Here is a 27,448-nt window from a genome sequence, read left to right on the forward strand (position 1 = left end):
AAGTCGGATTCGGCAGGTGGGGGAACTCTCAAATTTTGTGTTGACGCAACAAAGAAAAATTACTCAGTATGTAAAAACATATTGGGGATACGATAGAGTCACTGTCGTTCCAAGTATCACACAACTTATTTGCTTGACATGAGAGAAGCTATAAAACAATAAAGAATCGGAAGTGTGTGTGTTTCATATTGTCCATGCTGAAATGCATTTATAACATGTCTATACTCTTGTTAAACGACAAACACAACAAGTTTGTTTTAAAGAAACAACAGCCACATAGCAACGTTATTCGTATTTCTTTCAGTGCAAAAGGCTCACAAACATCATTCAATGATGGCACAAAACGGAAAAACAGCAGCCCAACATTGAGTAACAACTAGCACTATATTCAGGGCAGTTGTAGTAGTTGTAGTGGTTAGGGTTAGGCTAACCCTAACCCAACATTGAGTAACAACTAGCACTATATTCAGGGCAGTTGTAGTAGTTGTAGTGGTTAGGGTTAGGCTAACCCTAACCCAACATTGAGTAACAACTAGCACTATATTCAGGGCAGTTGTAGTAGTTGTAGTGGTTAGGGTTAGGCTAACCCTAACCCAACATTGAGTAACAACTAGCACTATATTCAGGGCAGTTGTAGTAGTTGTAGTGGTTAGGGTTAGGCTAACCCTAACCCAACAACAGCACAAAGTTCCGGAGCGGAGCGGCCCACTTTAACCCTCTGTCACTCCACCGTAGGGACGCTTCAGGGTCTAGAACAGGCAGTCTGTGTCACTCCACCGTAGGGACGCTTCAGGGTCTAGAACAGGCAGTCTGTGTCACTCCACCGTAGGGACGCTTCAGGGTCTAGAACAGGCAGTCTGTGTCACTCCACCGTAGGGACGTTTAGGGTCTAGAACAGGCAGTCTGTGTCACTCCACCGTAGGGACGCTTCAGGGTCTAGAACAGGCAGTCTGTGTCACTCCACCGTAGGGACGCTTCAGGGTCTAGAACAGGCAGTCTGTGTCACTCCACCGTAGGGACGTTTAGGGTCTAGAACAGGCAGTCTGTGTCACTCCACCGTAGGGACGCTTCAGGGTCTAGAACAGGCAGTCTGTGTCACTCCACCGTAGGGACGCTTCAGGGTCTAGAACAGGCAGTCTGTGTCACTCCACCGTAGGGACGTTTAGGGTCTAGAACAGGCAGTCTGTGTCACTCCACCGTAGGGACGCTTAGGGTCTAGAACAGGCAGTCTGTGTCACTCCACCGTAGGGACGTTTAGGGTCTAGAACAGGCAGTCTGTGTCACTCCACCGTAGGGACGTTTAGGGTCTAGAACAGGCAGTCTGTGTCACTCCACCGTAGGGACGCTTAGGGTCTAGAACAGGCAGTCTGTGTCACTCCACCGTAGGGACGTTTAGGGTCTAGAACAGGCAGTCTGTGTCACTCCACCGTAGGGACGTTTAGGGTCTAGAACAGGCAGTCTGTGTCACTCCACCGTAGGGACGCTTCAGGGTCTAGAACAGGCAGTCTGTGTCACTCCACCGTAGGGACGCTTCAGGGTCTAGAACAGGCAGTCTGTGTCACTCCACCGTAGGGACGTTTAGGGTCTAGAACAGGCAGTCTGTGTCACTCCACCGTAGGGACGCTTAGGGTCTAGAACAGGCAGTCTGTGTCACTCCACCGTAGGGACGTTTAGGGTCTAGAACAGGCAGTCTGTGTCACTCCACCGTAGGGACGCTTCAGGGTCTAGAACAGGCAGTCTGTGTCACTCCACCGTAGGGACGTTTAGGGTCTAGAACAGGCAGTCTGTGTCACTCCACCGTAGGGACGCTTAGGGTCTAGAACAGGCAGTCTGTGTCACTCCACCGTAGGGACGTTTAGGGTCTAGAACAGGCAGTCTGTGTCACTCCACCGTAGGGACGCTTAGGGTCTAGAACAGGCAGTCTGTGTCACTCCACCGTAGGGACGCTTCAGGGTCTAGAACAGGCAGTCTGTGTCACTCCACCGTAGGGACGCTTAGGGTCTAGAACAGGCAGTCTGTGTCACTCCACCGTAGGGACGTTTAGGGTCTAGAACAGGCAGTCTGTGTCACTCCACCGTAGGGACGCTTAGGGTCTAGAACAGGCAGTCTGTGTCACTCCACCGTAGGGACGTTTAGGGTCTAGAACAGGCAGTCTGTGTCACTCCACCGTAGGGACGTTTAGGGTCTAGAACAGGCAGTCTGTGTCACTCCACCGTAGGGACGCTTCAGGGTCTAGAACAGGCAGTCTGTCACTCCACCGTAGGGACGTTTAGGGTCTAGAACAGGCAGTCTGTGTCACTCCACCGTAGGGACGCTTCAGGGTCTAGAACAGGCAGTCTGTGTCACTCCACCGTAGGGACGCTTCAGGGTCTAGAACAGGCAGTCTGTCACTCCACCGTAGGGACGTTTAGGGTCTAGAACAGGCAGTCTGTGTCACTCCACCGTAGGGACGCTTCAGGGTCTAGAACAGGCAGTCTGTGTCACTCCACCGTAGGGACGTTTAGGGTCTAGAACAGGCAGTCTGTGTCACTCCACCGTAGGGACGTTTACGGTCTAGAACAGGCAGCGTGGAAGCTTCCCCTCTGCGTCACTCCACCGTAGGGACGTTTAGGGTCTAGAACAGGCAGTCTGTGTCACTCCACCGTAGGGACGTTTAGGGTCTAGAACAGGCAGTCTGTGTCACTCCACCGTAGGGACGTTTAGGGTCTAGAACAGGCAGTCTGTGTCACTCCACCGTAGGGACGTTTAGGGTCTAGAACAGGCAGCGTGGAAGCTTCCCCTCTGTGTCACTCCACCGTAGGGACGTTTAGGGTCTAGAACAGGCAGCGTGGAAGCTTCCCCTCTCTCAGGGAAACTCATTCTCATAAACTTGTCACAGCAACACCCTGCACTTCACATGTACTGCGTACATCTGACAGCGTATTTTATGAGGTTTGGTTAACGGGGAAAGACGACGACTGATGTTGTGGAGAAGGCTGTGGAGTCGACATACGGCTAAACACTGGAAACATTATTATCATTCCAGGAATGTTGCATGATATGCTTATGAATTCAGTTTATGGGAGGGTCATTACTAGGGCTGTAACGATACGCGTATAAAACCGAAAATCGCGATACTCAAAGCCACGAACCTGTCTCGCGGTGTGAGAAGGCAGAAGCGCGATATGCCCTTTCTAACTCTTCGGTCAAATTGTCCGATTGAAATTTGCTAATAATTTGTCTAAATAATAGTCTGCCGACAGCGCCCCCTCCTATCGATGCCGTAAATATGTGACGAGATGCCCTCTCTGTGATCACAGCTCTCCGTGGCTACGGAGGATTGCATTTCTCCACAGCCGTCGAAGTCCTCATATGCGATATGAACGACATTTATCCAGAGTGGGCCAAGCGTGAAAAAAATTGCCTGTGTGATCCTGTCTCTATTGTTTTGTGTGATTTGACTGGCAGTTTGTCTGCTTTTAGGTCGGAATGAAGCGGCCACCGATTATTGACAGGATGGGTACTTTATTCTACCGGACTCGTTCACTTCTTCACTAGACACACGCGCTACCGCTCGCTCTCCTCGCTCATCCACTCACTCGCTGACGTCACTCACACACGCTTACGCACACTGCCATTCTCCCGCACACACATATGCTACTCGTAACACTATGCCTCGTTATTGCGACGTTCATGTTTTTCCTCATCTATTGAAAGTTAGGCTATTAAACCTGTTGCATTCTATACGGCCTGATTATGTCATTATTTAAGCTACATAGCCTAATAAGAAGCGCTAATAAGGATATTTGAATAAACCAACCAAACAGTTAAAGGGGCCCTATTATGCCTACCAGCAAAAAGCATCCTCCAACTGCAATCTTTGGTTATTTCTTTATTAATTTAGCTATACTTTAATAGTATTCTTTCGGTTCAAATCTGTTCAGTGTTCCAAATTATTTGTTATTAAATGTTACATTAAGATAATTGGTATTTAAGTGTTGTTTAAATAAAATGCTTTTTAAATTTAAAAGAATCGTGGGATGTATCGAACCGTGGGTCAAAAATCGTGATACAAACCGAATCGTGAATTTGTGTATCGTTACAGCCCTAGTCATTACATTGAAGAACATAAAAAGGTAAAGCATGGTATCTGATTATAGCTAATTTCTCTCTGATGTCTTAAACAACCTATTTAATTCATCATTTTAGGGGCATGTCTTCTCAAAACAATTCATTTAGAGCATAAAACTAACTATCACGATAAGCCAATTCAAGTTTTCATTTCATAACAACAATACAATACCATTCCATGACGATAAGAGAACATCGAATTATTGCCAGTTCGATTACCAGTTCTTTAACGTTAGCTAATGAGCTTGGTTACACACAAACATCGGGTATAGTGTATAGGGTAATACACATCATAAATATCATGTGATGTGTAGCATTAAGGGTGTGTTCGTGTGTGTGCGCGACAGTGAGTGTTTCTAGACTGGCCTAGTGCTGACAGCTGGCCCAGTGATTAGTCCGTAGACTATAATGGAGTGGACCAAAGCTCTTTAGGAAAGCTCCAGGGAGACAGGTCCATACCCCTGGGCTAACACACTGCGTCTGTGTTCCTGCGTGTGTGTTCTCATACGCTGTGTTCCCATGTGTGTGTGCGTGCATGCACACGGATCCAGCACCATAGGGAAGAGCGGAGGCAGGAGATGCATTGGATACAAGAAACGAGAATGATTGACAACATAAGTCCTGAGTCCAGGCCTCCCCTCCCCGAATCCATCCCACTGGCTGAGCTGAGCCTATCTAGCCTAGCTCACTAGCCAACCGCCAACACTAGCTGCCCTCGGCGTTTACTAGTAGGCATTGGAAGACTGTTCTGGAGGGCTCGTGCTGCGTGTGCATTTCACCCCTGGGCTGTAACGCTTCGTGTCACCGATATTGACGCGTAATTATTATTTTATTTTTTACAAAAACCCTTTTCGTCAAAAATACGAAGCACTAACCCCCCCCCCCCCCCCCAGCACTAACCCCCCCCCCCCAGCACTAACCCCCCCCCCCAGCACTAACCCCCCAGCACTAACCCCCCCCCCCCCCCCAGCTCTAACCCCCCCAGCACTAACCCCCCCCCCCAGCACTACCCCCCCCCCAGCACTAGCCCCCCCCCCCCCCCCCCAGCACTAGCCCCCCCCCCCCCAGCACTAGCCCCCCCCCCAGCACTAGCCCCCCCCAGCACAGGGCAGATGCCCGCTCTGAATGCGTGTAGTGGAGCAGTGAGGGTGCTCATGTGTCAAACCGTATCATTAAGGAAAGAAAGGCTAATGCTAGCAGGAAGACCCTCCCTTCATACAGAGCCATCTGTCAGAGCAGCTCCAGGGTGAGGAGCTCCGCTGCACTGCTGCCAAGGGCTAGGGTTAGCCCGAACCGACAGGGCTAGGGTTAGCCCGAACCGACAGGGCTAGGGTTAGCCCGAACCGACAGGGCTAGGGTTAGCCCGAACCGACAGGGCTAGGGTTAGCCCGAACCGACAGGGCTAGGGTTAGCCCGAACCTACAGGGCTAGGGTTAGCCCGAACCTACAGGGCTAGGGTTAGCCCGAACCTACAGGGCTAGGGTTAGCCCTACCCTAACCCTGTAGTTAAGTTAGGGTTAGCCCTAACCCTGGAGGTAAGTTAGGGCTAGCCCTAACCTCTAGGGTTAGGGCTAAGCCCAACTTAGCTCCAGGGTTAGGGTTAGGGCTAGGGCTAACCCCCCCAGCCCCCCTCAGAGCAGGAGGAGAGAATACGCAGAGAAGTAGTGTGTTGGTGTTTGTGTGTAGCAGGAAGTGGTACCTGTGTGTGTCTGTGAGAAGCAGGAAGTGGTACCTGTGTGCGTCTGTGAGTAGCAGGAAGTGGTACCTGTGTGTGTCTGTGTAGCAGGAAGTGGTACCTGTGTGTGTCTGTGAGTAGCAGGAAGTGGTACCTGTGTGTGTCTGTGAGTAGCAGGAAGTGGTACCTGTGTGTGTCTGTGAGTAGCAGGAAGTGGTACCTGTGTGTGTCTGTGTAGCAGGAAGTGGTACCTGTGTGTGTCTGTGAGTAGCAGGAAGTGGTACCTGTGTGTGTCTGTGTAGCAGGAAGTGGTACCTGTGTGTGTCTGTGTAGCAGGAAGTGGTACCTGTGTGCGTCTGTGAGTAGCAGGAAGTGGTACCTGTGTGTGTCTGTGTAGCAGGAAGTGGTACCTGTGTGTGTCTGTGTAGCAGGAAGTGGTACCTGTGTGCGTCTGTGAGTAGTAGGAAGTGGTACCTGTGTGCGTCTGTGAGTAGCAGGAAGTGGTACCTGTGTGTGTCTGTGTAGCAGGAAGTGGTACCTGTGTGTGTCTGTGAGTAGCAGGAAGTGGTACCTGTGTGCGTCTGTGAGTAGCAGGAAGTGGTACCTGTAGCGTCCTGCACCCCGGCCAGAGCCCCCACAGCCGCCGCCGTCTCCCCGGCGAGGACGATCTGCCCCCCCCCCTGCAGGGTGGCCTCTGCTAGCGTAGCCACTGCGTGCGCCGCTGCCTCACTGCAACACACACACACACACACACACACTATTAATACAGAAAAACATCTTCATCCCTGCAACGAGAGCCTCCTCTTCATCGTGCCGAGTGTGAAACTAATGACAGTAAACGGCCCCTAACCCCAAACTAATGACAGTAAACGGACGCTAACCCCAAACTAATGAGTTAGTTTTAACAGTTAGGGTTAGTATACCCTAACCCTAACCCAGGAGATGGGATCCTTCTACTATCGGATCTATGCTGAGACACACGTGTGTCTGCAGAGTGACCCAAGCCACCCTGGGTTAGGGTTAGTCTGATGTGTTACTATGAGCCTGGGTTAGGGTTCACTGAGACAAAGAGAAGAGAGAGAGAGAGAGAGAGAGACACAGAGAGAGAGAGAGAGAGAGAGACGAGACACACAGAGAGAGAGGAAGAGAGACACAGAGAGAGAAAGAGAGACGAGGAACACAGAGAGAGAGAAAGAGAGAGACGCCCAGAGAGAGAGAAAGACGCACAGAGAGAGAGAGAGAGACGAGACACACAGAGAGAAAGAGAGACGGGACACACAAAGAGAGAAAGAGTGAGACGAGACAGAGAGAGAGAAAGAGTGAGACGAGACAGAGAGAGAGAAAGAGAGGGAGAGACGAAGAGAGTAAGAGAGAACGGAAAGCATCGAACCCAACCCCCTATGGGGTGGGTGAAGGGGGACAGAATGTTCCGCAGTCTTCCGTGGAGGCCACCTCAGGTAAACAGCTGAGGTAGTGGGTTGGGGGGAGGAGGGCGGGCCTCAGGTGAGTACAGGTAACGAGCCCTGGTGGGACCTGGTGCACAGCACACTGTCTACCTGCGCAGCAGGAGGGGGGGGGAACGCACGCACGCACACTATGGAGTGGAACACGGCCTCGTCTCCATTAAGGCTGCTGGGCGTTGGGTTAGCCCTAACCCTATCCAACAGGAACACGGCCTCGTCTCCATTAAGGCTGCTGGGCGTTGGGTTAGCCCTAACCCTATCCAACAGGAACACAGCCTCGTCTCCATTAAGGCTGCTGGGCGTTGGGTTAGCCCTAACCCTATCCAACAGGAACACAGCCTCGTCTCCATTAAGGCTGCTGGGCGTTGGGTTAGCCCTAACCCTATCCAACAGGAACACAGCCTCGTCTCCATTAAGGCTGCTGGGCGTTGGGTTAGCCCTAACCCTATCCAACAGGAACACGGCCTCGTCTCCATTAAGGCTGCTGGGCGTTGGGTTAGCCCTAACCCTATCCAACAGGAACACGGCCTCGTCTCCATTAAGGCTGCTGGGCGTTGGGTTAGCCCTAACCCTATCCAACAGGAACACAGCCTCGTCTCCATTAAGGCTGCTGGGCGTTGGGTTAGCCCTAACCCTATCCAACAGGAACACGGCCTCGTCTCCATTAAGGCTGCTGGGCGTTGGGTTAGCCCTAACCCTATCCAACAGGAACACGGCCTCGTCTCCATTAAGGCTGCTGGGCGTTGGGTTAGCCCTAACCCTATCCAACAGGAACACGGCCTCGTCTCCATTAAGGCTGCTGGGCGTTGGGTTAGCCCTAACCCTATCCAACAGGAACACGGCCTCGTCTCCATTAAGGCTGCTGGGCGTTGGGTTAGCCCTAACCCTATCCAACAGGAACACGGCCTCGTCTCCATTAAGGCTGCTGGGCGTTGGGTTAGCCCTAACCCTATCCAACAGGAACACGGCCTCGTCTCCATTAAGGCTGCTGGGCGTTGGGTTAGCCCTAACCCTATCCAACAGGAACACAGCCTCGTCTCCATTAAGGCTGCTGGGCGTTGGGTTAGCCCTAACCCTATCCTACAGGAACACGGCCTCGTCTCCATTAAGGCTGCTGGGCGTTGGGTTAGCCCTAACCCTATCCAACAGGAACACGGCCTCGTCTCCATTAAGGCTGCTGGGCGTTGGGTTAGCCCTAACCCTATCCAACAGGAACACGGCCTCGTCTCCATTAAGGCTGCTGGGCGTTGGGTTAGCCCTAACCCTATCCAACAGGAACACGGCCTCGTCTCCATTAAGGCTGCTGGGCGTTGGGTTAGCCCTAACCCTATCCAACAGGAACACAGCCTCGTCTCCATTAAGGCTGCTGGGCGTTGGGTTAGCCCTAACCCTATCCAACAGGAACACAGCCTCGTCTCCATTAAGGCTGCTGGGCGTTGGGTTAGCCCTAACCCTATCCAACAGGAACACAGCCTCGTCTCCATTAAGGCTGCTGGGCGTTGGGTTAGCCCTAACCCTATCCAACAGGAACACGGCCTCGTCTCCATTAAGGCTGCTGGGCGTTGGGTTAGCCCTAACCCTATCCAACAGGAACACGGCCTCGTCCCCATTAAGGCTGCTGGGCGTTGGGTTAGCCCTAACCCTATCCAACAGGAACACAGCCTCGTCTCCATTAAGGCTGCTGGGCGTTGGGTTAGCCCTAACCCTATCCAACAGGAACACAGCCTCGTCTCCATTAAGGCTGCTGGGCGTTGGGTTAGCCCTAACCCTATCCAACAGGAACACAGCCTCGTCTCCATTAAGGCTGCTGGGCGTTGGGTTAGCCCTAACCCTATCCAACAGGAACACCTGCCATGTTTTCATGTTTAAGAAAACATCGGCAGCAACGCAACCATTAGACACAAGAGCGACGGCCTGATGCCACCTGCACCGTGCGGACGGGTAATTCAATATGTGCTGACCTGGTCCCAACGGACCCCCCCTCCAGCGACTCGATGGTGGTTGCCATCGCCGCGGCCTGCAGCTAGCTAGCCCAGTGTTGTGCGCCGTCTCCTTGGCTACAGGAGGACACCTGGGTGGGAGGGGGAACGGTGCACGTGGCCGTCAGCCGCTGGGGTTGTTTGTCTGTCCGGTTTCTTCTTTCCCTGCCGGGGGTTTATTATCTGTAAGCTGGTACGCTAGCTATAGCAGCTAACAGGACAGCGGCTGTCAGGCTATCGTCTCTCCCCCTTCATGCACAGCAACATCATTCCAGACTGTCCTGAGGAATAAACTCCTCCCACATGGTTTAGTATCGATGTGTTCCTGGGGTGTAGAGGATAGTGTAGCGACGAGACACTCGGACTCTACTAACTACTTCCATGGTCTCTTCTGTCCTTTTTCTGTATGCAATGCGTGCCGTCTGCCTGCATTTGTATAATCAATACGTACTGTACAGCACGATGTGCTACAGACCTGCTTTGCCTTTGCAGGCGCTATGCAAACAGATTCAATTGGAATAACAAGAATAACATTGGAATAATAATAGTCTTCCACTACATCTTCTCTGGACTGAAGAGACAACATCAGTGTGTCCCTGGGAGCTGACACCAGACAACTCTTCAGAATCGGGGATCATCCCGCGCGTGCTCCAGAGATGACTGAGATGTTCTGCGTGTTGCCGCACCCCCCCTCCAACTAGAGCACGCCCTGTTTTGGATCATGACCCATTTAGGGGTCACCACCCATCGCTTGAGAACCTTTTCCTCTTCCCCCCTCTTCCCATAGTAGCGGCGACCATCACCTGTTGAGCGCCATGGTAACGGTTGCCCCAGGCTGCATGTCCTGCGAGGCTGCGACCGCCGCCTCGGCCAGCGACGCCACCGCCTGCGTGGCTTCCGAGGCCTGGGTCGTCTGGATGGTCATTTCACCGCCCTGAAGCGTGGCCCAGTTCTGTTCCACCTTGGTGGGGCGTGAGAGAGAGAGAGAGAGAGAGAGAGAGAGAGAGAGAGAGAGAGAGAGAGAGAGAGAGAGAGAGAGAGAGAGAGAGAGAGAGCCAGAGAGAGAGCCAGAGAGAGAGCCAGAGAGAGAGCCAGAGAGAGAGCCAGAGAGAGAGCCAGAGAGAGAGCCAGACAGAGACAGAGACAGAGAGAGAGAGAGAGCCAGAGAGAGAGCCAGACAGAGAGAGACAGACAGAGAGACAGACAGAGAGCCGGAGAGCCAGAGAGAGACGGAGACAGAGAGAGCCAGACAGAGACAGAGAGCCAGAGACAGACAGAGAGACAGACAGAGACAGACGCAGACAGAGACAGACAGAGACAGAGAGAGAGACACAGACAGACAGACAGACAGACAGAGACACAGACAGACAGAGACACAGACAGACAGACAGACAGACAGACAGAGAGAGACACAGACAGACACAGACAGAGACAGACAGAGACCGAGAGAGACACAGACAGAGTGAGAGACAGAGAAAGCCAGAGAGAGAGTCAGAGACAGAGAGAGACAGACAGAGACAGAGAGAGAGAGTCAGAGACAGAGAGACAGACAGAGACAGAGAGAGAGAGTCAGAGACAGAGAGAGAGACAGAGACAGAGACAGAGACAGAGAGACAGAGACACACACCAAGAGTAAGCGCCATGAGGAGAAATGGTCATTCTTGACGTTTCTCAATTGGTTGATCGGATCGTTTCAATATAATTTGGGTATTTTTTTGCATTCACCATCAAAAAGATGTTTACATGCAAAGAAGAAAGAGCGATATAAAGAGGGATAGCAGCATTGACACACTGACAGGGGGTGGGGGGGAAATGGGCGGGCGTGTGCTTACAATGATGTGGGGCGACATCTCCGTCTGTCCTGCGCGACACATCATCTGGTGGGGAGCAAACACAAGCTGACTGGGTGTGAATGGCCAGCACTGGTGAAGCGGAACAGAACATCAACAACTGCAGGGCAAAATACACACACATTTCTATTGCTTCTGTGTGTGCGTGGATGGGGGATTATTTTTACTTAAGGAACATGACATTACTCTAAGTGAGTAAATTGGTAGTGTAAAGTATTTGAAGTTCATGAAATAAAGTAGGGGAATGGGGGACTTAAATGTCTTTCTATATCTATATTTATGTATGCACCACTAAGAACAACAACAAGAACAGAATCTCTCTTCATCTCTAACATCACCCCCCTCTGGTCAGAGTAAAATCTCGACATGCATGCTCTTATTAAAACGCCATGTGACGGTAGTAATTTTACACATCGTGTCCTAGTGTAAAAACGCCCCTTCCTACGCTGTCCTCACATGTCCTTCAACCTTGGACGGTTTGAAATCCGACCACAATCTTAAAGCATGCTGCTAAAAAAGTACAACATTTAAGGTCTTTGCATACTAAGCCCAAGTTCTTTGGATGTTAAAAAAGGTTCACTGAAACAATGATTGCTATTATTGGTCAAACCTTTCGAAAAAAATTACAGAAACGCAAAAGTAATCGACCTGCTGCTTTTTACGGGAAAACATGGTGCGAACAGTGCTGCTAAGAAGTCATCAGACTGAGCTCAGCGACCTTTAGCATCAGAAGGAGATAGTCTCAGAGCGTGTGGAGATGGTCTCAGAGCGTGTGCTTTCTACCTCGTCGGTGACGGTGGAGTAGTTGACTTGAGCCACTGTGACGCCAGGCAGCTCCGATGCGTCCGCCAGTGTGGCGACCGTGTGTCCCGTGCCCACCTGCAGGGGGCGACGGTCGAAAGTAAGAAACACGCTCAGACACACAAGGAACATGTCAAAACTATCAAAATGTATGTGTAAGAAATATCACTGCCTTGAAACGATGGAAATGTGTCGACTATATTGCAGCTCAGACTGTAAGAATAACTTAGCATTCAAAGCAAGAAAGGTGAAAGACAGAAGAAGAAGACTGGGACCTGGATGAGGGAGACCGTGCCGTCAGGGTTGTTGACCGTCTGCACCACAGTCTGCGAGGGGACGAGTTGTGCAATGTGGCTCTGGGGGATGGTCATGTGGTGGTGCTGCGGCGCGGCCGGCGCCACCTGGTGGTCCTCGAAGGCGTAGAGCAGGTCCTCCCGGCCGTGCTGGCTGTAGCAGTTCTTCACGATGGTGCGCAGCGCCTGCGTCCACGACACCTGGGCGGAACATTAACACCAAATCACCGTCGGCTCGTCGTACGAGACCAACCTATCCACAGCATTCCGCCTGCCGCTGTTTCCTAAGCATTTATTGGTATAAAGCCTGTTGTCCATGGACAACAGCACTTATTGGTATAAAGCCTGTTGTCCATGGACAACAGCACTTATTGGTATAAAGCCTGTTGTCCATGGACAACAGGTTCAATAAATAACGATTACCAAGGAAAACTTTATCTAAACTATCTAAACCGCCCCAAAACATTCAACCTTCTAAGGAGCACATCGATCATAATCACAACGATACAAGATAATCCATGAACTAGCTTTGTGCTGAAGGAACTGTGACCATAGAAGAAACAGAATCACAATACAAATCAGATTACTGTTAACACCAACGTTTAACGGTAAATGCAGCGCATTTGTACAGCGCTTTTTGGACCTTCTGGGTTGCCAGACAAGCCGCTCTAGTCTACCGCCATCGCCCCGGCTGGCAGCAACCATCCCTAGGCATGCCCGCCCTCCTCCCCCCGCCCCAGGCCCCCCTCCTCACCCTCTGCTTCTGCTCCTCTGTGCGCACGTCGCTGCGCACGTTGGCCCAGGGGATGTCCTCAGGCCACCACACCGGCTTGCAGCTCTCCTTGCCCCAGCCAGGCTTCCCCCGGCCGGTCGAGTACTTGAGCATCTCGGGGATGAAGGCCCGCAGCTGGGCCTGGCGTGGCCAGAGGGGGGGGGGGGAGACAGACGCATTAGAAGGGCTCTTCATCGGTCGGGATGAGGTTAGGGTCAGTGTTGGGGGTAACGCGTTAGAACTAACGCGTTAGAGTACTCTTATTCGTTTTTTTCAGTAACGAGTAACCTAACGCGTTAGTTTTGCGAATTCAGTAATCAGTAACTCGTTAATTTCCAAAATAACCACTCGTTACTCCGTTACTTTAAGATTTTCCCTCGATAAGGAAAGTAAAGTCCCGGGTTTTTCCTGCTTTTAGTCAGATGCTGCTGCCCTGCTCCTTGCATCTCTCTCTCTCTCGCTCTCTGTGTGTGTGTGCGCGCGCACCTGTGTGTGTAAGCTACGTGTGTTACTGCGGCAAGATGGACGAGAAGATAGCCTTAGATTCCTGGAGGTACGCTCATTATTTTGAGTTACAGAGCGAAAAGGACAAGAAGAACATAGTGGTCGTTTTGAGCACCTTCTTCTCCTACGTTTCAACCATTACTTTGGTGATAAATAGGCTAAAGGTAGCCTACGTGATTGTTATGAATGTAGGGCTATAGGGTCACACGAACATTTTCAGTTCTTCAATGTTTTTTTAGTGCCATGCACTGTTCTTTTGTGCAACGCATACGGTTAAATTGAGTTAAATTTCCAATTCTAAAAGGTTGCGTGCCTACCTGTTAAGCACTTTGTTAGGCGCCTGCACTTGTAAAGTGGATAAGCTATGTGTGACGCACTGTTATTTTGTGCGCAGCCAATACGGTAAGCTACATTCTGTTAAAATAACTGCCTGTTACCGGAGTAATGTTATTCATGGAAGCTGTTCAAATGATCAAAGGATGAATGCCTGTTAAATAAAACGTGCAATATGATGACTGTCTTTCCTGTCATTATGCTATAGGTTCATGATTGATTCATAAACAGTCAGCACTGTTGGTGCATCTAAAGGAGGATGTGTGTTGTTGTTGCACTAGGCGGACACGCACGCACCCCAAACGCATTTTAATTGTTGGTAACGCACGAGTACTCTAACGCGTTTCTTTTATTTATAGGTAACGTAGTAACGTAACGGATTACTTTTAATTGATAGTAACAAAGTAACCTAACGGATTACTTTCAAAAGTAACGATACCCAACACTGGTTAGGGTTAGGGTTAGCCTAGCGGAGCGGCCTAGCTCTGGATGGCAGGAGGTCCGCACACACGGCCTTAAACCTGCTGGAGGAGTAGGCTTTCCTGTTTGAAGCGTCTATAGATTATAGGGTTCCTATGCTAGATGCTGGTGTGCTAAGGCTTTGATGAATTAATCCGTGATGAATCGTTCTTTTTGCTAAGGTTTTTCAAAAGATTTTGTATACATTTTGGTTTGTTTTATACACTATTCAATTATTTTAGTTAGGTTGATAAATCAACCCTAAAAACCATAGTGCCGCTAATATGATTCCATTAATCATCCTCTCTTCCCCTCCAACACGGAGTTAGGGTTACCCTAACCCTAACTTATTAACAGACCTGCAAACTCCTCAGAGGAAAAAAGGTGACAGTGTCACAGGGGATTTTTTTTATTGTAATATACAAATAACACTAGTCTGAGCGTGACTTAACAAAACTCAGCATACTTTATCAAAAATCAATGTCAAAACATCCTTGAGGCTTATAAAAAATATTTTTTATTATTATTATTTTTACTTATTATTGGAGAGACAAAAAACAATTATTATTCTGTGAAGTTGATGAATTGTCACTTTTAGGTTTTCTACCCAGTTACCAAAAAAATTAACATTTGGAATAGCGCTGTGGCAAGCACACGGTTTGCATGTGTTACTTCGAAGGCAAAAAAAATCTAAAATACAAGAAAACACAAAAACCTACATTCAACCAGTGTGGGGTATGGCCCATGACTCTCTGAGGTGGTAGGTACCTCCAGGTAGGCTACCCCCTCCATGCCAGGGTGCCCTGAATTTATGTTTATTAACAGCTCCTCCACCGGGGGTCAAGACAATTTGAGGGCCAGATCCAGTCTGCCGACTGTCGGCCTTTTCACGATTGGCTTAAAAAAATTGCTTATTTAAATTTATACCAATACGATGGTGGGAAAAGCTTACCAGTTTGTATGTTTTTTATACTTCATTTTTATACTTGATCCTCTGACCGCTTGGAAGCAATCGGAGTACATATTGTTTTAGAAGAAAGGGGTTATGTGGTAGGATCTTTAAGAATGCTTAACTGGGATATTTATATATTCATGGCTCAAATATTAAGGATCATGCTTTTGACGTGTAACTAACGCATTTACGCGGTCAGCGATCCGCTGCCAGGCTTTGGTTCTCCGGGTTCCAGAGGTTTTAGCGTTCCCTTTTCTTGTGATAATGTCCTTCTCCTCGTCATAGCTCTCCAGGAGAACCTGGAGTTCCATTTCATTGAAATAAGCGGCCCGTTTCGCCATATCGATCAGGGTTTCCATGATCCATACATCACGTCTTTTTAAGTTTGGCGTGGACGCGCACAACCCTGTGTTAACCAACCCCGAGTTGATTGAACTAATGCATAACCGCTGCTGTGGAACCGAAAACTCTGGGTTGGTCGGCACAGGGTCAATCAACCTAGAGTTCATCGTTAACTCAGTGTTTGTTAAACCTCAGTTCGTGGAACACCCCTCTGGACCGGTTCTACACGATTCACGTGAATGACCGAATTGACCAAGAAAACGGCGATTGTCGCCGAAAAGCGACAAGCTTGCAGCTTTGTATTAATCATCCTCTCTTCCCCTCCAACACGGAGTTAGGGTTACCCTAACCCTAACCCATTAATCATCCTCTCTTCCCCTCCAACACGGAGTTAGGGTTACCCTAACCCTAACCCTAACCCATTAATCCTCCTCTCTTCCCCTCCAACACGGAGCACCTCTCAAGCTGCCCTTGAGCCGGGTCAGAGGGCCGAGGTGCACATCGATCCGATACCAGCTACGGCACGCTGAGCAGGGCAGGACCCACAAATAGAGTCCCAGGCTTTCTAAATATAGGCGGGACTCACTCAACCATTAACAGGAACTAAACATCGATAGTCCCGGCTCCAATGGCGCCTTTCCACCGGAGGGTGCGGGTCGGTTTAGTCTGCAGAGGTGCGGCGTGGTTAGCGTTTCCACCGCCAAAAGTGTGCGTGTCCGGACTGAGCCGTATTGAGCCGTACTCGTCTCCAGTACTCCTCCGTGTGGGTACTGAGACGCCTGAAAGGGTGCCGGCAAGTTCGAGCTACACACGCCATCCGTTGATTGGCAGAATCGTCACTTCCGCACGGAAGTGAAAGCTTTGTTTATTGAAGAAAATGTCACGCATAAGTCCTTCTTGGACGTCCTACATTGTTGCTCTTTGTTCATTATGTCGCATTCTTATTTTTCCTGATTTATTATCAGGCTACACTGTGTCTGCTATGAGGTCACAATGCTAACGTAGCCGCCACGGCTATCGCCATCCGGCTTAACCCCGCCCTACCCTAAGGGCACTGTCGGCGGTGGGAACGAGAGCCGTCACGGAGCTGGGCTACCACGCCCTCACTACTGGGCTGAGGCATGCTGGGCCGAAGCGCACCCGCCGGTGGATAAGCGCCATTAGTTACTACTAGGTCATGAGCAGGGTTAGGGTTACCCTAACCCTAACGCGCCATTAGTTACTGCTAGGCAGGGTTGCACACATGTCAACCCTTTTTTTAGGATGGGCACAAAAATCCCCACAAACATATACACCTTCATTCAGTCACGCATATGCACACACACATCAGTGTCACTGAGTGTATCGATGTGTGTGTGTGTATAGATACACACACACACCGGGGGGGAGGGGGCGATGTGTACACAATAAACTGGATTAAGGCCAACAGCGTTTGTGAATGGAGGTGAGACAGAACAACCCTAGGGAACCCTAACCCTTTGTGAAAGGAGGTGAACAGAACAACCCGCCCTGAACAGAACTCTGTGTTCAGGGAGGAGGGCTGCTCACCTGGAGCTGCTTGGGTCGCGTGTGCGTGCGCGTGTGTTTGTGTGAATAGGTGGGTGTGTGTGGGGGCAGATGGCCTAATTACAGTGGCTGGAGAGTTAAGTGGCATGTTGTCCCTCAGACTCCCCCTCCTCAGCCTAAGTCCTAAGCCTCTACTCTCCAATCAGCATCCAGAGAGAAGTGTGTGTGTGTGTGTGTGTGTGTGTGTGTGTGTGTGTGTGTGTGTGTGTGTGTGTGTGTGTGTGTGTGTGTGTGTGTGTGTGTGTGTGTGTGTGTGTGTGTGTGTCCTGTTACAGGATGACCCACATGGGGCCTGGGTTTGTATACCTTCCTAAACGCGCTTTTCTAAAAGCCTTTGGCTCCATATCTCTTTCCCGGGGGCGGCGGTGCATGTGCCAGCTAGACAGCATCCCGTTGCCCTTGGTAACACCCCCCCCCCCCCCCCCTCCCATGGCCGTGTTAATTGAGGCAACAGGTTACTCATGCTAATCCTGTCCACCGAGCCGCAGAAAAACAAGCGGCCCCTGCTTCCTGGTTCAACCCCCCCGCCCCTGGGACGCCCTCAACCGGGCCCCCTGATTGGCTCACTGCATTCCCCCCAGAGCAGGTAGCAGGCGAGCGCCGGGGGGGGTAATGCCGGCTCTGCTGACAGAGATCCAGAGGGTTATCAGAACGTAAACAAGCCCCCATCCCGGGGGGGGGCGTCTGTGTATGATGGTTCCAAACCATGCTAGCAGTGCAATCAAGCAGCAGCTCTGCTTTGTGTAACCTGAGACGCATCCAGAACGCACAGCATTTAGCCCAACACACACACACACACGCGCACAATATGAAATGCATTTCCATTTCTGCTCCTTGTATTGTGTATTTAAATATATAACGATATATGTATTGTTTCGCATATAAATTGAGAAAAAATATGTCGATAATGTCTAAGGAGATGGGCATCATATGACTAGTTTAACTCACTCCTATCCCATTACTGTTAAATGTTCTACTGGAATCATCTCATCTGTATCATCTCATCTTACCAGGGATGAGAGCTGAATAATCATGTATTTGTGAATCTAGAAAAATGGACATTGGTTGGCGTAGTAGGAAGGCATGGCCGTTTGACCTTGGTGCATTGGTATCAGCCTAAGCTCTTAGACACGTTCCTGATTAAGCCCACTATGGCACCAGAGGTTCATTAAAGGCCCCACAGCGCCCTCTGGGGGAACACTGCAGAACACCGTTTTGGTCATTGACAGATATTTCACTCTTTGCAACCATTTGTTATTTCAGCATAAAAATAACATGAATATTATAAATATCATACAAATGAATCCTAAGACATTAACCATTATTTTTTACATGAATATTAATGATATATATATGATTATTATATATATATATATATATATATATATATATATATATATATATATATATATATATATATTAGTGCTGTCAAGCGATCAAAATATTTAATCGCGATTAATCGCATGTCATAGTTAACTTGCGATTAATCACATTTTTTTCTATTCTAAATTTCCCTTGATTTCGTGCTGCTAGCCTTTTAGTGAGATCAGAGTGTTGAGAAGGACAGTAAGAAGAGAGACCCGCAGTGGTAGGCCTACGGTAAAACTTCAATAGCAAAGGCTTTCATTTGTTTCAATCACTGAACTTTCGAACAAAACTCTTGCTCAGCAAAGATGGGAAATACAATAACATTTCTTATTTAAACCAGTATGAATATTCCTACCGTAAGTAGGCCTATACACATTACCAGACTATCGAATAACGCCTACACACACACACACACCGCCACCGCACACACACGGTGGCGGAGTGGTAATCGGGAGAGTCGGGAGAGTTCCCGGTGGGCCGCTAACGTTTCGGGGCTGTCGGGCTGATTACTGCGGGATAACAATATAAGGTTTATAAAAGTTCCTTTCAGCGCCGTCCGGCAGCCCCAGCTGTGCGCCCGCATCCTGTCATTCAGACGCAACAAACTGTCAACGTCGCAACCGTGTCGATTTTGTCTAGAGGGGAGTAACTGAGCGGCCCCTCCCGAAGTGGTACAGCCCAGGTGGGCCTTGAACTGCGATTGGTCAGAAAGACGTAACATTGAACTCGCTCAAACAGAGAGACACACAAACACAAACCTTCAAGGAGTTTTTCACCCGCTCCGTATCCTTGCTTGCCCCAACAAGTTTGTGCGGCATGCTTGTTGTTTTGTTTCCGGTGTAGCTAGATCCGATATGGTGTTGTCGTTTTTCTAACGTGACTAGTTATTGCTAGACAGCAGGTGAAAAAACTACAACGTTTGCCAGCAAAAAGAGCGTTAACCGCGCGATAAAAAAATGAACGCCGTTAAAATTTGTTTGCGTTAACGCCATTAATAACGCGTTAAACTGACAGCACTAGTATATATATATAATATATATAAAATAGATAGACAATATTATTTAATTTGTATCCACCTAAATCCATCTCTAAAGCTTTATCCATATAAAATTGTATGGATATATATAATTTATAATTATTGATCCTATGAATCTGTATCTAGGCCTGTGAATAAATACCCTCCTCTAGAGTCTAGACCACCGCTCTCACCTGCGTCATCTTGTCCACCGACACGGGGATGCCGTCGATGGTGAGGGGGGGCAGCTCGGACGCCATGTCCCCCCCCGCCGGGGCGTGCTCCGCCAGGGCGTTCTCCAGGTCCTCCAGCATCATGCTCTTGTATTTCCTCACCTGGGGGGGGGGGGAGGAGAGTGGAGGGAGGGGGGAGAGAGAGGGGAGGGAGGGGGGAGAGTAGAGGGAGGAGGGAGAGCGAGAGGGAGGGGGAGAGAGAGTGGAGGGAGGAGCGAGGGGGGAGAGAGAGAGTGGAGGGAGGAGGGAGGGGGGAGAGAGATGGGGAGGGGGGAGGACAGAGAGAGACGGGGGAGGGAGGAGGGAGAGAGAGACGGGGGAGAAGGGAGCAGGGAGAGAGACGGGGGAGGGAGGAGGGAGAGAGAGACGGGGGAGAAGGGAGCAGGGAGAGAGACGGGGGAGGGAGGAGGGAGAGAGACGAGGGAGGGGAGAGAGAGATGGGGAGGGAGAGAGATGGGGAGGGAGGAGGGAGGGGGAGAGAGACGGGGAGGGAGGAGAGATACGGGGGAGGGAGGAGGGAGAGAAAGAAAGGGGAGGAGGGAGGGGGAGAGAGACGGGGGAGAGAGAGGGGGAGGCAGGAGGGAGGAGGGAGAGAGAGAGGAAGGAGGGGGGAGAGAGACGGGGAGAGAGGAAGGAAAGAGACGGGGGAGGGAGGAGGGCGAGAGAGACAGGGAAGGAGGGAGGAGGGAGAGAGAGATGGGGAGGAGGGAGGAGGGAGGGGGGAGAGAGATGGGGGAGGGAGGAGGGAGAGAGAGACGGGAGAGGGAGGAGGGAGGGGGAAGAGAGAGATGGGGAGGAGGGAGGGGGGAGAGAGATGTGGGAGGGAGGAGGGAGAGAGAGACGGGAGAGGGAGGAGGGAGGGGGAGAGAGATGGGGGAGGGAGATGGAGGAGGGAGGGGGTAGCGAGAGACGGGGGAGGGAGGGGGGAGAGAGAGAGACAGGGGACGAAGGGGGAGAGAGAGACGGGGGAGGGAGAAGGGAGAGAGACGGGGGAGGGAGAAGGGAGAGAGAGACGGGGGAGAGAGGAGGGAGAGGGGAGAGAGATGGGGGAGGGACGAGGGATGGGGGGAGAGAGACGGGGGAGGGAGAAGGGAGAGGGGAGAGAGAGACGGAGGAGGGAGGAGGGAGAGGGGATAGAGAGATGGGGGAGGGAGGAGGGAGAGAGAGACGGGGAGGGAGGAGGGAGGGGGAGAGAGTCGAACGCTTCAGTCATTTGGACAGATACAAACTTGCGGTACGGACATTATTCCAATATATTGATCAAGCCCAGAGCAGCCTTCCTCATTGTTAACTTGATTGTAGTCATGAGGGTTGAGTTTCTAGGAACAGCGCCTGCACTCACCACGTTCTCCAGAGGGGCGGCGCCAAACACCTTGAACACGGGGTTGGGCTTGGAGGGGGAGACACACAGAACTATGGCCTGCTGGCCAACTCTGGTTGTGTACTCGTCCAGTGTGGCCCTCAGCTTCCTACACACAAATAGTTATTCAAACCACACATCACTAAATTAAGTGGCATTAGGCACGTCGATTAATGGCTAGTGAGTTTGACCCCCAGCTGAAAGTATCTGGGACTGGATCCCCATGACCCAAGGCTGCAGTAGGCATCCTTGAATAAGATGGCCTCACCCATCTGCTCCTTAATAACATGCATAACATGTGTAAATCTGGACCAAAACGTGTGCTAAATTAATCCATAGTAAATAACACAAAGGGCTAAATGCGGCCTGTTAAAGTTGTGTGCAGCCATGGCTTTGGGTTGGTGTTTAGGGTGGAGGTGACTGTGGTGGTGGTTGATGTGACGGTGGAGGTGGACATGCTACTGACCTGAGCAGGCGCGTCTGCTGCCTCTTACGGATTGAGGGGTTGGACTCAAAGATGTGCGGTCGCTTCCGTTTCTTTCCCGTTGCCACGGCAGCGGCGGCTGCCATGCCAACTGGTCCTGGGAGAGAGAGACACATACAGAGGTTTGAGTTTAAATAAGAGTGCGTGTTCATAGACCACAACCTAATTAAGGGGCCTATGCATCTATTTTGATTACACAAAGGGTTTGCTTATTAAAATTAATTATCTATCGCCAATCATTACTGTTTCTTATTTAGAAATAATTCTGCCGTCCACAAATAGTGTGACTTTCGAAACATTACATGGTAAAAATATTTAAATGTTTACGATGGCAATATATATACTAGTTTTCCCATATCTTACTGCGTATTCATGTCAAACTTCAGTGGTCTATCTCTGTTATGTTGTGGTAGTTTGAGTTGAACTAGGAGTAATAAGACATTGTTGGCTGACCGTAATGGTGAGGGACACATAAGAAAGGCATTGCTGGTCGAGCTGCAAAACAGCTCAATGGCAACCCCTGCTGGTTTGTTAGCCACACTACCATTTAATATAGTTGTGAAATGACTGCAAATTCTCAGTATAGTTAATAGCTTCCACTGCACCAGGACCAAGATAACTGACGCCACTAGAAAACGAACCAATCTCCCAAAGGTTTTTCCTAGAAAGGTTTTGGTTGGATGATAGTGAGATTACATTTTCTAAGAAATGATTGTTTTATAACATGATGCACTATATACTTCTGTATAGTATTCAACACAATTTCCTTACAATAAGGAAAAATAAATGGTCCAGGATAGTTTGTTGATTCATCAAAAGGTTCTGGGATCGATCCCCAATTGCATACTGGTAGGTATCGTTGAGCGATACGTTTTTGGAGATGTATTTGGATGAATTCATTGTTACTTGATGTCAGCCAACTCAAGTTCTCTCCTGAGACCACATTAATTGTGCAGTCTCTGCAGAATGTTGTGTACCCCCGCCCCTGCGTGGGCCAGGGGGTACGGGGGGGCCACTGTGTGTAGGGTCTCCTTTGCTAACAGGTGAGGGCAGACATCCACAACCAAGCTCTGCTAAGTTCCTTATCTACTTCTAATCTAACACATACATGCATTAGTTTAAACTCAAGCCCTGCCTTTGGAAGATGTATCTGTGTATTGACTGGGTCACATGGGCCTATCAGTGACACGCCATGTTGCTAGAACTAATCAATTAATCAAGCCGTTGGCGAACTGCGTCCGACACAAAAAAAACACACTTGTTGTGTTGCGTTTTACATAATAACTAGTGGTGCAACGGATCAACCATCACGTTTTGGGACGCAAGTGATCCGCGGATCGGCTGACTATTCAAAAAATAATAATAATTGTGCGTTCAAGCCCATGTTTAAAGGACAATTCCGGTATTTAGCAGAATGAGCCCCCTTTCTGGTTGGTCTAGGATGAAATATAGTGGTTGACACCAAAATGTTGACTATTGGTCCTGTCTCAGGTATTTGGCAAATTTTGAATCGCCCCTGCCAGCTTCAGAATGGCTAGCTTTGGGCATTCACAAATCTGTCCTTAAAACAACCCTTAACGTTTTCAGAAATATGCAGCTCACCGAGTGGTTAGTGGTGTTCGTTGATGTTCCTAATCAAGTATCGTAGTGAAATACAGTTTCTGTCGTTTATTTGGCATTTTGTAAATCCCATTGAAACAGAAACCAGACCGGAAACCGAAAGGGGGCTGTTTATGTTTGGTTGTAGTCTTTTCGCTCGGTTCTCCGTATCAACAGTAGGGCTAGAACCAAGCAAAAAGACTACAACTAGTCCCCCTTTCTGTTTCCGGTCAACGAGCAATGAAAAAACTGAAATCAATGGACTTACCACAACAGAAACTGTATTTCGCTACGATACTTGAAATGAAAAAATAAATAAAAGATGAGGATGTCTGCATTGCCAGGGGAGAGCATAGACTCAACACTCCCCAGGCAATGCACACATCGTGAATTTAAAGTTGTAGATCCAGGTCTGCTGTGCTTCCTTTGGACACAGGTTTACTTTATTTTATTTACTAAAATGCCTCAGTTTGCACTTTATATTGTTTTAAATTGTTCTAAAAAAAAACAACGTCTTAAACTAAATTAACTCAAGGACTTCGAGTTCATTTTTTATTGTGGACACAAGCTATTTTTTTTTATTACCTAAGTTTTCACTTTATTTTGTTTTTACACGTTTGAAGATTTTATTTAAAGTCACATTTGTCTTGTTATCTTTTTTGTTGTTGTTGATCCGAAAATTATCCGACCCGTGACCCCGTTCCGCGGTCCCCCCGTTCCGCGGTCCCCCCGTTCCGCGGTCCCCCCGTTCCGCGGTCCCCCCGTTCCGTCTCTGAATCTCTGCGGCTCAATGCGCTGTGAGGGCGGAGCTGGGTTTGTGAGTTGGTTTGTGGGTTGGTTTGTGAGTTGGTTTGTGAGTTGGTTTGTGAGTTGGTTTGTGGGTTGGTTTGTGAGGGGGTTTGTGAGTTGGTTTGTGAGTTGGTTTGTGGGTTGGTTTGTGAGGGGGTTTGTGAGTTGGTTTTTGAGTTGGTTTGTGGGTTGGTTTGTGAGTTGGTTTGTGGGTTGGTTTGTGAGTTGGTTTGTGAGTTGGTTTGTGAGTTGGTTTGTGAGTTGGTTTGTGAGTTGGTTTGTGAGTTGGTTTGTGAGTTGGCTTGTGAGTTGGCTTGTGAGTTGGCTTGTGAGTTGGCTTGTGAGTTGGTTTGTGGGTTGGTTTGTGGGTTGGTTTGTGGGTTGGTTTGTGAGTTGGTTTGTGAGTTGGTTTGTGAGTTGGTTTGTGAGTTGGTTTGTGAGTTGGTTTGTGGGTTGGTTTGTGATTTGGTTTGTGAGTTGGTTTGTGAGTTGGTTTGTGAGTTGGTTTGTGGGTTGGTTTGTGAGTTGGTTTGTGAGTTGGTTTGTGGGTTGGTTTGTGAGTTGGTTTGTGAGTTGGTTTGTGAGTTGGTTTGTGAGTTGGTTTGTGGGTTGGTTTGTGAGTTGGTTTGTGAGTTGGTTTGTGGGTTGGTTTGTGGGTTGGTTTGTGAGTTGGTTTGTGAGTTGGTTTGTGAGTTGGTTTGTGAGTTGGTTTGTGAGTTGGTTTGTGAGTTGGTTTGTGAGTCGGTTTGTGAGTGAGTTTATGAGTGATTTTGTGAGTTGTGCCGACCTCTGCGTCACATTTAGCTCACCTGCGGCCGCCAGGTGTGCTGTGATCTCATCGGTGCCCGCCGAGTTCAGGATGTCCGTGTCATCATACGGGTCATCATCCGGGGACGAGGTGGAGTCTTCGTCTGCGCTCATCATGGTGGCGTCTGTGTATGTGGTCACGTGCACCTGAGGGAGGGGCGGTAGGGCTGTCAAGAAGAGTTCCTGAATGGCGTTTACCAAAAGGGCTGCAACTAACTTAGAATCTAAGTCAATTAATCCTACAAATGGTATTCCATCATTTGTTTAGTCTACAAAATGTCCCAGCTAATAGCAAATGCAATCATAATTTACCTGAGTCCAAAGTGATGTATTGACTGCTTGATTTAACTGACAAGTAGCCAGGAATACATTTTTGTTTTAAAATGAGCCATGAACCAAATATTGGAATTGAACTGAACTTGTTTGTTAATGGTCCTAGATAATGACTTATTCAAATTGTTGCAGCCATATATATATATATATATATATATATATATATAAACGAGATGAGAAGGCAATAAATGTACGGTAACAACGGTTACTGTTGTAAGCAGAAAATTACATACACACATTTATTTCCAAATTCCTTACGTATATCAGTACTTAGTTTGCATAAACATACATAACTCCCCATGCACAAGTGACTTTAAATCAGGTTGCTATTACATTCAATAAGCTACCTCAACAGGAGGGTTTCGATCACGTGATCTGAATTCCATGAACGAAGTTCAAGCTGCCGTCTGGTTCTTCCTTCTAGTCTTTAAGTTGTTCTATTAGTGCTGAAGAAGCCCATGACGGAGGCTGGAACGCGTCAACATCACGTGGGAGAAACCCTTCTGCAATTCTGGTGGCGAGCGAGCGGAGGACGGCACCTGTTGGCTAACGGCGTGCGCTTCGATGGTGGTCATGTGCTCTGTCTGGTGAACGCTGTGCTCCTCCATTACCCTCCTCGTCTACCAGTGTGTGGGGGCTCGTCTGCCGTGCGGTACACTGAATTACTACGAGACAGAAGCAAGGCTAATGTTATTTATTACAGGTCTCTGTTGAACACCCCATTCTGGTCGCCGCGGTCATTTCAGCATAACAGAGCTCTGCTATGGACGCCTTCAACAGTAGCCTCGTACACTTTTCTGCTGAGAGAAAGTAATAAAAATATTCCAAAGTAAATACACTCCTTTTTTGTTGTGATATTTTGTGTCCGATTATTGATCATTTCCTCAGTAAGTAGCCATGTTATAAACGGGATCATGTATCCTTCAGAGTGACTCAAGAACACTTTCTGGTTAATTCGTGTTTTGTACACCCCACTTTAGAGATAAATGCAAAATTGCTGACTATAGGCCTACACAATGAATAACAAAGTAATAGGGCAGCCATTTTTATTTCAAATGTGGCCATACAAGCATCAAATGTGAAATAATAATAGCCCAAATTGATTTACATCACCACACAATTCAATAGCTCTCGATATAGCAATTTAAATAAAGGTGGATTTTGGCACATTTCAGTTTGAGTATATAAACCTTAACACTTTTTATGAATCTCTCTAAATGTCTCAGTACTATGTTATTAAGATGGAATGACCTAAAGGGAGTAACACATGCTTGCAATTGATGGGAACGTTGTTATCTAGGCAATTGGAGAAAGGGGTGGATGTATCCACTGTTTGTAGTTCACGTTCAGCACTAACAAAAACACGTTTACTCCCATCACAATGTAGGGTTTGACATTGGGATATCTTATTCCGCACATGATCACTTGGTGAAATCCCAGCATCCATCCTCCCAGCGCTCCCACCAGGTCGGACCCGTTCTTAGTGTACCCCCAGTACACATCCATCCTCCCAGCGCTCCCTATGGGTCACAGTCCCATTATTAGTGTGCTCCCAGTGCCACTGACATCTCCACCGTCTATTTACGTGCTACCGATTTGTACAAAAAAATACAACGTCCTGAATGCATTTAATACCTGGACCTCATTATCCAACAAAATCAATATAACGACTCGTTGGAAGTCGTTGTAAACAGTGAGTAGCAACAGACCAGGTCTGATCAGTACCAAACTAGACGTGGTGTGTTGATTAGCATTAGCCTGAAGTTAGCGGTACATTCAGTCTGGCTGCAGCTCGCTACGTTCGGCTAATTAGCTGGCTACTAGCATTCGATGGCAATGCACAGATCTCACTTATAAACATCGACTTTAACAGAGCGGTTGGTCGTCGGTGTCCGCCGACGGTCAACAGACACCGGACCGGGCGGTAAAGGGTGAACGTTTAACGGAAGAGCGTTGGCGCCATCCCATAATAAACAGACCGCTAAAACAGGCCCAGCGCCTGCGATCGCCCCCCCCCCCCCCCCCCCCCCCCAGCTAGTATTCTGCTTTATCTGTCCGTCTTGGTGCTGAATAGTGTCGCGACGAAATCAAAATAAAGACTGAAGTCCGTCTGCTGTCAACATCTAAACAATCTGCATCTTTCAGCCCGACGCTACCGGGTCGGTGGTGCGGCTGCGCCGGGGCTGAGTGGAGGTTGCGCGGTAGGGCCTCACCTCAGAGCGGCTGCGCTGTCCGGGTTCTGCGCTGTAGCGACGAGCGGAATCCGAGTAATGGAGGACAAAGACCGCCAGCCGGAAACACACCGCAGCCGGAAACACACCGAGCCGCGTCCCGCCGAGCGACTGATCTGTGATGCCAGGC

At 49.1% G+C, this 27,448-nt stretch overlaps 1 protein-coding gene and 1 long non-coding RNA gene across 2 annotated transcripts; both read right to left on the reverse strand.

Moving 5' to 3' along the window:
* Nucleotides 1–5,340: 5,340 nt before the first annotated feature.
* On the reverse strand, nucleotides 5,341–27,448 carry nrf1 (nuclear respiratory factor 1). The gene is made up of 12 exons (XM_060039130.1): nucleotides 27,301–27,448; nucleotides 24,757–24,901; nucleotides 21,542–21,656; nucleotides 21,058–21,184; nucleotides 19,677–19,817; nucleotides 12,926–13,084; nucleotides 12,154–12,372; nucleotides 11,861–11,956; nucleotides 11,060–11,104; nucleotides 10,031–10,188; nucleotides 5,749–6,514; nucleotides 5,341–5,412 (listed from the first exon to the last, which is right to left on the reverse strand). Exons 2-12 carry the CDS (start codon nucleotides 24,869–24,871, stop codon nucleotides 5,341–5,343), a joined length of 2,013 nt encoding a protein of 670 aa, XP_059895113.1. The 5' UTR covers nucleotides 24,872–24,901; nucleotides 27,301–27,448.
* LOC132447601 (uncharacterized) lies at nucleotides 15,188–16,907 on the reverse strand. Its single transcript, XR_009523158.1, has 2 exons — nucleotides 16,589–16,907; nucleotides 15,188–16,547 (listed from the first exon to the last, which is right to left on the reverse strand). It is a non-coding gene; the product is annotated as an uncharacterized LOC132447601 (long non-coding RNA).

This window comes from Gadus macrocephalus, chromosome 19, assembly GCF_031168955.1.
Source record: "Gadus macrocephalus chromosome 19, ASM3116895v1".
Classification (NCBI taxonomy): Eukaryota; Metazoa; Chordata; class Actinopteri; order Gadiformes; family Gadidae; genus Gadus; species Gadus macrocephalus.

Excerpts from the sequence above, each read along its gene's own strand:
- nrf1 (XM_060039130.1), bottom strand. The coding sequence starts at position 24,871 with ATGATGAGCGCAGACGAAGACTCCACCTCGTCCCCGGATGATGACCCG. Across the intron at positions 21,185-21,541 it reads CAGCAGACGCGCCTGCTCAG|GAAGCTGAGGGCCACACTGG; the intron begins GTCAGTAGCATG and ends ATTTGTGTGTAG. Across the intron at positions 19,818-21,057 it reads CCGCCCCTCTGGAGAACGTG|GTGAGGAAATACAAGAGCAT; the intron begins GTGAGTGCAGGC and ends CCCCCCCCCCAG.